The sequence below is a fragment of the Sarcophilus harrisii genome, chromosome 4 (assembly GCF_902635505.1).
Source record: "Sarcophilus harrisii chromosome 4, mSarHar1.11, whole genome shotgun sequence".
Classification (NCBI taxonomy): domain Eukaryota; kingdom Metazoa; phylum Chordata; class Mammalia; order Dasyuromorphia; family Dasyuridae; genus Sarcophilus; species Sarcophilus harrisii.
The window spans coordinates 348,470,130-348,480,856 of NC_045429.1; the positions used below are offsets into that span (position 1 = coordinate 348,470,130).

General features: G+C 38.8%; 1 protein-coding gene across 2 annotated transcripts; it reads right to left on the reverse strand.

Moving 5' to 3' along the window:
* Positions 1-1,086: 1,086 nt before the first annotated feature.
* Positions 1,087-3,096, reverse strand: CCDC182 (coiled-coil domain containing 182). Of its 2 annotated transcripts, none has more exons than XM_031966455.1 (2): positions 2,877-3,096; positions 1,087-2,144 (listed from the first exon to the last, which is right to left on the reverse strand). In XM_031966455.1, exons 1-2 carry the CDS (start codon positions 2,886-2,888, stop codon positions 1,629-1,631), a joined length of 528 nt encoding a protein of 175 aa, XP_031822315.1. In that variant the 5' UTR covers positions 2,889-3,096; the 3' UTR covers positions 1,087-1,628. The 2 variants fall into 2 exon arrangements, with proteins under 2 accessions (XP_031822315.1, XP_012403525.1); XM_012548071.3 differs by lacking the exon at positions 2,877-3,096 and adding an exon at positions 2,274-2,350.
* Between the last annotated feature and the right edge of the window lie 7,631 nt (positions 3,097-10,727).

Genomic DNA, 10,727 nt, shown 5'->3' on the forward strand with positions numbered 1-10,727 from the left:
AAATACTAATTTTTTTAAAGTGCCTATCACAGTGCCTGATACATAGTAAGTACTTAATAAATGCTTATTCTCTTCCCTCTTCTTCAGCTACCTACATGGCTATAATAACTTCACATAATTCATCCTATGGTATATTCCTAAGCATACTGCTTAGGCCCTTATTTGAATCTATATACTTTTACTTTCCTCATAGTTCTAATAAGCTAATAATTTGATTCCTATATGAGTACAGAATGGATTATAAAGGTGGGACTTAGGGAAAGGGTAGAGTAGTAAGAATTGGCAGCAGCCAGGAAAGAGATGAAAAAATTGTAAATGTAGCCCTAGAAACTCAAAAAGCAAGCAGTCTGGGACAATTTAGCATAGAGACAAAGGGTTGAGATATATAGATATATATATGCACATATATACATATATATGTATTTGTATACATATACTTATATATGGATATAGGTATTTATATATATATATATATATATATGGAGATATACAAGTATGCTTCTTGCTACACATTTTTTATATATGAGTATATGGATAGTATGTTTATATAAACATAGATAATACATATTTCAATATGTCCTAGTAGCTTTATGTTGATTTCCTAGATTGTTGGAAAAAGATTAAATTATAATGAGTAAGGTCCTTCTCCCAAGCCTCATTGTGCTATGGCGGGACCCTGGCTCCTGAAGATCTGCCAATACTTGGCACATTTTTCCAAAGTAGAAAGCTTTTCAATAGGGGGTTAGCAACTGACTGGATACTTGCTATCCAAGATCGAAATCAAAGAGTAGGTATGGCTAGCATCATAAGTTTAGAGATATTAGAGATATTCTTCACTGAGTTGTGGGTGTATGGATTTTTCATCTAAAACAGCTCTCTAGTGACTATTTCCCAAGGTGTCAGAGGGTGGCTACCTGCAATAGTGAAATGAATCAATCAGAGACCATTTGAAGAGGTTAATCACCAAGTTGACTAAAAGGAGATGAATTTTTCAGTTGTAGCAGCTTTTTAATGACTATCTACCAAGATACATAAGGGATTGCTATCTATAATAGTGGAGGACTAAAAAAAATGAGTCAGAGACAATTTGGAGAATTGATTGAAGGGAGATGAATTTTTTCAGCTGTAACAGCTTTTTAATGACTACCTGCCAAAATACAAAGGGAATTGCTACCTGCAATAGTGAAGGACTTCCTGAAAGATGGAAAAAATGTAAGAAAGGCATTTGACACAATTGAGAAGAAAGAATTTTGCAAATGATTCATAATAAAAGTTGGTATTTTTTAAAGGAAGGGAGGAATAAATTATTTAGAAAGTTTGTGACTTTAGACACATCTTTCCCAGGTAATAATGAGATAAATGAAACATTACAGTTAACTGTTAATATTATTCTGCATCTCCCCCCCGCCCCATCCCCATCCCAAGCTTAACTGGACAACATACTATTGCTGTGCCAAGAAGAAGCACCAGGAGGATGGGGCAGGAAAAAAATAGGATTGGAGTTTTTGTTCTTGTCTGGGGATTTTGTCTGTCTATCTGTTTGGTTTTTTCCCAGCAAAGCTCTTAGTTCTTAATAATTCTAGATCTCCCACTGCAGACCTCATCAGGATAACTCAGTCCAGATCAGGTCAGTTCCCTGAAATCTTTTTTGCAGATCCCTGTCCCTCATAGCACCCGCTCTTTAGAAACATATGCTCCAGCCATCTGCAGTGCTCCCGCAGCTGCTTCTCCCTGGGGAGCAGGAAGGTGAGAACCTTATTCCGCACGATGCCCCTGTCCTCCTCTTCCCGCAAACGCTGTTTTACCCTCGCTGACTGCTCTCCCTGCTCAGCCAGAGCCCTGCTCATCTCACAGTAGGCATCTTCCAGGCGGTGAATGGCCTGCAGGGCCTCCTGTTTGAAATCTTCCAGGTCCCTCTGAACCCCAGTCACTTTTTGCAGCAGGTTCTCCATATCAGGTTGTGAGGGGAGACAAGGAGACAGGGATTCCGGCAGGGAAAAATCTCCTGACTGCAGACCACTTTCAACCATTTTCTTCCCTTGCAGGGTATTCACCTTCACATAAATGGGGCCTGTTTGGTAGAAGGGATCCATGTTATTCTCTTCACTAATTGGTCCAAGACTGGGAACAACCAAGGCCACAAGCTGGGGAAGGAAGGGAAGTTAAGAGAAGTTATTAGAATGAGCCCCTTCCTCAATCTAGTCCCATTTACCCTATCTGAGGAAAGAAAACAGGAGGCTTGAGAGAAACTTATACTAATACTTGGTACTGACCCAGAAACAAACTGAGGAAAGAAAAGAAATTAAGGCAAGTCAGTTAGAATGAATACAAGCCAGAAGTCCATTCATTCTCTTTAATCTACAGAAGAGGAGAATTCAAAGAATCTGCCAATTATGACATCAGGGTCAATCCGACCAATCTTGATGTGGTCTAGATATTAATCCTATTTGCATACCCTAGCCTCATTGGTCATAACCTGCTTGGGGAGGGGAGCTTCTGATATTCTCTGGATGCCAAAACCCATCTCCAGAGGCTTTGAGAAGTTCTATTCTCCCACTTGAGGAGATGAAGAAACTGAGATTTCAATGGGCTTGACTCTTTAAAAGAGTCCATGATCACCAGCAGCCTACAGATTAGCTCTATAAGATGTACATTGGAAGGCAGCATTGAAGGGCGAAATGAGATGATTTGGAATTAGGGAGTCTTCCAGCCCCTAATTAAACTATTATAGGTCCCTTTGCACCCCTGTCCCTTTTCTACAACAGGTTCTTCAAGTCAGATTATAGGGGAAGGCAGAAGGAAAGCATCTCTAGAAGGGAAAAGTCTTTTGAGGATAAATCAGTCAGAATCATTTTCTTTCCTCGCAATGTATTCACCTTCATGGACATGGATCTCTGTTGTTTTCATCACTAGCTATTCCATGACTTGGGACAATCCAGGGAAGATAAGGAGTTGTAAATGGGATCCAATTGGTATAAGGAGTCCATGTTATTTTCTTCACCAATTGGTCCAAGACCGGGGGACAACCAAAGCCACAAGCAGGAGAGGAAAGGGAAGTTAAGAGAAGTTGTTACAATGAGTCCCTTCCCCAGTCTAGTCCCATTTACCCTATACCATGAAAGAAAATATAGGAGGTATGAGAGAAGCCTGCTGATTGTGACATCAGAGGTACTCCAGCCAATCTTGATATGGTCTACACTTTGAAGCTATTTGCATGCCCCAGCCTCATTGGTCAAAGTCCTAAAAAAATTTTTAAAAAAGTTCTGCAGTGTCCCTGGGCCAAAACTACATGTACAGAAACTTTGTGGCAAGTCAATTTGCTACTCTTCCTAAGCAGACAGAAACTCTATTTTCCTTATCTTTGGAATAAGGAAACTGAGGCCCAAAATGGGAAAGCTGACTTTGTTAAAGCAAAAGGCAGAAGCATTTGCAGCCTGAAGATGATTATTTTATAGATATAATACAATGTGTCCAGATAGTCTCTTAAACCCAACTTCCAGTGGCAAGTCTAGAGCTCAGCTACTATAATTCTCCCTTTGGGAGGATCCTTCTAAGGGTAACCCTGAGGGATTGTGGATAACTTCCTAATACTGCTACTTGCAAGTTCTGACTGTTGTGTTCCCTCAAAATTGATCACCCTAGTATCATTTTTCACTAAATGAATTCTCAGTAGCAATTAACCAATTTACATGTTAGCTTTTATAAAGGAATATTTACTAATAAATATAGCAAGAACAAAAATACAAACAAATCTTGTCCCATTAACTAGGACACACTGTCTCCTTTAAACATCCTCTTGGTTGCTGGGGAAAGTGGGTTCAGAAATTATAGTGGTTACTACAAAGAATTGCCCCACTTCTGTGTATGGCACAGCAGATGAATGAGTCACTTCCTTGCTTGCAGAACATGGTGTCCCTGGTGCCCAGCTGATCCATTGCTGGACTAGATCAAGGTAAATCAGCAGCAGCAGAACCGGCTGCCATGGCCATGAGCACTTTGCTATGGAATTGAGTTGAGGATTTCTAGTAGCTCTTCTGACTTTGATGTTCACAAGATCATAACTTGTTCCATCCCAATTCCAGTATTCATTCTGACAGATCAGGAAGGAATAAATAAAGCAAAGAAAGCTAGCCAAGAGCTCTATGCATTCATGATCATATAGATGAAGGAAGGAGAGGAAGGAAGGAAGGAAGGAAGGAAGGAAGGAAGGAAGGAAGGAAGGAAGGAAGGAAGGAAGGAAGGAAGGAAGGAAGGAAGAATTCATAAAGCACTTACTATATACTATATACTATATACAAAGTTAAGAATTGTGCTAAGCAAATAGAAAGGATACAAATAGAAAACTAAGACAGTTTTTGATCTCAAGGAGCCTATATTCTAAGGGGCAGACAACACATATGGAAGTTTTCCACTGTAAGTCAAATGAAAAGGTCCCATGGTCCTTAGGGTGCCTCAGCAAAGCAGATGGCGCTCCTCCTCTTTAATAACATTTCCACTGAGAAAAATCCTCTCCGTTTCTGATGTTGAACTATTTGACAATGCCAAGGATTTCAGTGGCAGGAATCTGCCTTTCAGAGTCTTCAGGAGCTGGAGCTATGAAGCTGGGGCCAGAATGAGCCTTGTATAGGAAGGAGCCCTGGAGCTAAGCCATGAGGGAAGCCCATGACTCTAGAAGGTTGCACTGATCTCGATGGTTGCACTGATCAGGGATGCATCCTAGGAATGGGGGGCAGCCTGTGCAAAAACATGAAGTAGCAAGATGGAATATCTTTTACCTGGGACAGCAAATAAACCAATATTGTTGGAGCATAGAATGTGTGAAGGAGAGTATGCAATTTGAAAGAATGGCTGAAACTAGATTACGAAGGCTGTTAGAAGTCAAACAGAGGAGATTGTATTTTATAGGAGTAACAGGGACCCCCTAAGTCTCTTGAGAAGGAGACTCATATGGTCAAATATGGGCATTAGGAAAATTACTTTGGCAGCTCTGAGGAAGATAGATTAGAAATCAGACATATTAGAGACAGAAAAATCAATTATCAGCACACAGTTGCAACAGTCCAGGCCCTGATGAGGCCCTGAACTAAAGTGATCATGTGTGTATGGTAAAGGAGGATCATAAGTGAGAGATATTATGGATATGTACAAATGATAAGAAATATCTTGGAATAGAATTCATAAATTTTGACAAATGTTTGGACACAAGCAGGGGTGAGAGTAACAAACTGAGGTTGTGATTTGGGTGAACGGAAGGATGATGGTACCTTACACAGAAATAAGGAAGTTAGGAAGCAAGGAAGGTTTTTTTGGGGAAATATAATGGGCTAACATAATCTAAGATAAGATCATTTCTGACATGTTGAGTTTGAAGTGCCTATGGAATACCTAGTTGGAAACATCTAGTAGACAGTTGGTAAAGGAGTTCAGCTAAAAGTCTAAATTTGGCTCTAGAAATCATCTACATGGAGATCATAATTGAACCATGGGGACTAACAAGACAGGACGCATTTATAAAGGGCAGGGCATGGATGATTACTCTGCAAAGGAGACTGAAAAGGAGAAACCAGATAAGTAGGAGAAGCACAAGGGAGCAGGGTCATGAAAACTCAGTAGGAAACATTGTTTAGGAGTAAAGGGTAGTTAACAGTAACAAATGGTGCAGAGAATTTTTAAAAGAGGGGGATTGAGAAAAGAGTATCAGATTTGGCCATTGAGAAATCATCCTTAACTTTGGAAGGAGTTTCAACTGAATGATGAAGTGGGAAAGCAGATTGTTAGGAGTTAAGAAGGGGGTGAGAAAAAAAAATAAAAACAAATAAAAACAAAAATAAAAAAATAAAAATAAAAAAAAGAAGGGGGTGAGAGGTGAGAAAGTGGAGGCAATGAGAATTTTTATGAAATTGGATATGAAAGGAAAGAAGAGGACTTGATGAAGTAATAGGATCAATTATAAGTTTTATCTGGACATGTTTTCAAGTATTGGGGAAGGAACCATTTGAGCATTAAGGAGAGAGGAGGTCTGTTCAAAGGGATAAGGAAGGGATAGGATCAAAACATAAGGGTTAGCCTTAATAAGTAGGAGCACCTATTGTTTAATAGATTAGTCATATCTCTCTCTTTTTAACCCATTGAGGTTTTCTTGGCAAGATATTGGAGTAGTTTGCCATTTCCTTCTCCAATTCATTTTGCAGATGAGGAAACTGAAGCAAACAGGTCTACTTGGACGGAAGAGAACAGAAGATACACTGCCTTGGGCATGTGATTTTGGGCAAGTTGCTTAAGAATAATAGCTGACCTTTATAGACAAAGCCCTTTACACTTAACTCATTTGATCTTTGTGGTACCCTATTAGGTAGATTCAGGATCCCACCTCAATATATTCCCATTTCACAGATGAGGAAATTGATACTTCTTTTCATTAAAGGTAACAGCATAAGTGGTATTCCTATGCATTAGGATAGGCAAAGTGACTTGTCTATGCTAATATTACTACTAAGAGTCAGAGAACAGGATTGGAAGTTGGGCCAATTTAATAAAAAGCATGATGCCATAGGAGATATTTGGATTCTAGGATATTTCTCTGCCATAAACAAATTGTGTGACTTTGGGCAAGTCACTGGACTCTCTCAAGCTCTCTGGGTTTCAGTTTCCTCACCAGTAAGATGAAAAAGTTAGATTAATTGACAAGCTAGCTCTCTCTAAAATTCTAATCTCGACTTCCTTTTCAATTCTCTCTGTAAACCTGTAAATCAGCTCTATCTGCATCCACTTTGCTTTGTCGTTGACTGCAGCACCACCTTCTGGTAAAAGAAGAAATAAATTTCATTCCTACAGACTGGGAGGTTTTGTCCAGCTACCTCATTATGTGGAAGAACATATTATAGAGCATATGGGCTGATAGTGTCCTTAATTAATGTGCTTTCTTTATCTCTCTCATTGCAGAATTTACAAATGAATTTTAATATCCTATTACACATTGTCCATTCATTCATTCATTTAACAACCATTTACAATGTACCTATAATAGGCAGTGTTGGGAATAGCACAGAGGTGAGATACGCATTCTCTGCCCTTAAGGAGTTTCTAGTCTAGGAAGGAAAATCAGGCATGGACACTAGTAACACACCAACATGGTAGGATGTGCTAAGTGCCATTAAAAATTGGAAGAGAAAAACACTCAAGGATGGGGCTCAAAGGAAGAATCTCTTTTTTTTCTTTTTAGTAGTCAATAGATATTACTACCTGAATCTTCAAAACAGGTTAGAAAACCAAGAAGAATACAAATTTAGAGCTAAAAGGTACCATATCAAAGACTCAGAAGAACTCATGCTGAATGAAGTGAGCAGAAATCAGGAGAACATTATACATTGTAACAGCAAGTGATGATCAACTGTGATGGACTTGACTTTTCTCAGCAATGTAGTGATTCAAGGCAATTCCAAAAGACTTGGGATGGAAAATGCCAACTACATGCAGAGAAAGAATAAAGGAGACCGAATGTAGATTGAAGCCTAGTTTTTTTTCACCTTTTCTTGTGTTTTTTCCCTTTTTATCTGATTTTTCTTGCATAACATGACAAATAGGGAAATGTTGAAAACTATTTTTACATGAATTTGGAAAAATAAAATACTATGGAGAATAAATAAATAAATAATAACAACACAATTATCCTCTAATCTACTAGTTCTCAAATTTTCTAGTCTTCCTTCAGATTCTTCAATATTATTGAAGATCCCCATCCTCAAAGAGCTTTTGTTTATGAGTTATATCTATTATTATTCATCATATTATAAACTAAAATATCTTAGAATTATTACCACAGTTTTAACCCCATGGACCTTCTGAAAAGATCTCAAGGAATCTTCCTGATCTTCCACTGACCACACTTTGAGAACTAATCTAATCCAATATCCTCATTTTATAGAGAAGGAAACTGAGTCCCAAAGAATTTAAATAACTTTTCCAAATCCAACTCAAGTGTACTTTAAATGATCATTCCTATTTCACAAATGGGGAAATTGATGTAAAACTGTTCAATGGCCAAGCTGGTAATTAAATCTCAATATTTGAAGTCTCTATCTATTATTCCTTGCTGGGGGTGGGGAGGAGAAAGGAAGGCAATCAGAATTAGGTGATTTGTCCAGAATCACACAGATAGCAAATGTTTGAGGGTAGACTTGAATTCAGGGCCTTCTAACTTGAAGGCCAGTGCTCCATCCACTGTGCCATCTAGCTGCTCTTCTCTCCCCTATTCTTACAAAGCATCTGCATCTGTGTCTGTTTTTACATCATGTATTTTAAAAGTTCAATATTAGCCCAACTTTCTGTCTTCAAATAGAATTTCACCTATCCCATCCCAAATGAATAACATGGCTACCTATATTTTTCTCTAAAATCTCCAGAGTAAGTGGTCTTATAATCTCCCAGAAAAAAATATCAGTGACTCACAGCTCATCCAAACAGTATAGCCCTCCTGCTGTTCTCCTGGGATCTATGCTTGTCCCTGGTTTGGTCAACATTTTCATTAATGCTTTAGATGACAGTGTAAATGGTATTCCTGTACATTTTGCAGATGGCCTAAAACTGGGAAGGAACTACCATACTGGATGACCAAATCAAGATCCAAAAAGGTTCTAAAAAAAGGAGATAATGGTGGATTTAATCTAAGAAGATAAAATTAATAGTGATAAATGTAAAATCCTATTCCTAAATTCAAAAATTCAAGCAAAAAAATGGATGAAGGAATGATTAGACAACAATTTTGATGAGAAATACCTAGGAAATTAGGGAGGGGGATTAATGAGCTAAAAGCAGAGTCAGATCTTACCAACCCAGCAGCTGATTTGTTAAAATTATGAGTGTTTAATACAAATCAGAGCTTGATTTGTCATTTTTCTGATTGCCTCAACTTAACAAAGTGTTAACAATAAAGATTAAACTAAATGTGGGTACTTTTTTTTCTTCCTAGAAATCCAGTTGTTAAACATTTACTAGCACATCTCAAACTATGAGATGTAATATGAATCAATAGTGGGCAAATAGTCTAATTCAATCTTAGATAAGAATTGATCAAAAGAAGATTATATGGAATGAGGAAGGGTAAAAATCTCATTATATTCTACTAAGCTCTATTCAACAGAGTGAAACAAGCAAATCTGTTCCTAGTGTTCCCCAATACTTTCCCTCTGGGCCTCTTTGTCTCTTTTCAGTGCCAGCTCCCTCACCCTGCCTAAGTCTGTTGTGTGAGGAAGAAACCTTCTGAAAAATTCATCTCAGATTAATGCATTATCCCTCATGGAATTACTTACCATCCATATTTTAAATGAGGGGCCAAGGAGATGGCAAAACTAATAACCATGGAATTTCTAGTATAGAAGAGGAATTCAGAACACACAATTCAACCAATATTTACTAAGGAGCTATTATGTACTAAGAACTGTATTAAGTGCTAGGGCTATAGAAACAAACCCAAAATACCCTTGACTTCAAAGAATTTACATTCTGTCAAGAAACAGAGCAAGAAAACATGGGGAGAGGTGAGAGAGACAGAGACAAAGAGACAGAGAGAAAGACAGAAATAGAGAGAGACAAAGAGACAGAGAGATAAAGAGAAGAAAGAATAGAGAAAAGAGAGGAGAGGAGAAAGAAAGAAGAATGAAAAGAGAAAAGGAGAAAGAAAGAAGAGAAAAGACAGAGGAGAGAGAAGAGAGGAAAGAAAAGAAGAAAAAGATGAGAAAAAAGAAGGGAAAAGAGAGGGGAGAGGAAAGAAAGAAAGAAGGAAGAGGAAAGGAGAAAGGAAGAAGGGAAAGAGGGAGACAAAAAGAAAAGGAGAGAGAGAAGAAGAGAGAAAAGAGAAAAGAAAGAGAGAGAAAGAAAGAAAAAAGAAAGGATGGAAGGAAGAAATAAAGAAAAAAGACAGAAAGAAAGAACGGAAAAGAGGAGAGGAGAAAGAAAGGAGAGAGAGGAGAGACAGAGGCAGAGATAGAGAAGGAGAGAAAGCAAGAATTAACAACTGAGGAAAGACTTTAGGCCAGAGGGTGATGGCGCTATAAAGTTCAATGGGAAATGTCCTAGAAGTACGATCTAGATTTGAACCCTATTCTGCTGTGTAACCTACACAAGTTGTTTTCCCTCTCTGGGCCGCATTTTCCCCTTTTGTGAAATGAGGGGGTTGAACTAAATTTTCCCTAAGGTTCCCCAGTTCTGATATTCATTGAGTCTACAAAACTATGTCATGAAGATGACTCTTTTTCCACTTACTGAGGCCCATTACCACTCTGAAACAAGCAACCTCTAGGGACCTTCGAGATACTTTATTCCAACAATGTACTTTAGCTGGTCCAAAATGAAGTCAGATAGAGTCTGCCCAGGGTCCCAGGGCCAGGATCCAAACCTGACTTCTCTGCTGTCATATCTGAAGCCATTTCTATCCCACATGACCTTGACGGCCATCGAGGCAAAGGTGCACTTCACACCTCTTCCCTTAGGAGCCCTCTGGTGCAGCTCCTGTTGACATAGGAGGAGCTACGCTGACTCCTCTGAGATCGCACCTACGGTTGTCTCAGCTTCCCCCTCTCCTTCTTCTTCCTATAAGGAAGTCTCAAAGGGAACACCGATTTGGCAGCGCTGCCCACCTGCACGTTCTTCTGCGGATAGATCTCCAAGTGAGACGCGTCTCCAGGAATGACCGCCATGATCATCCTCAGCCTTGTTAACTCCTCCTTCAA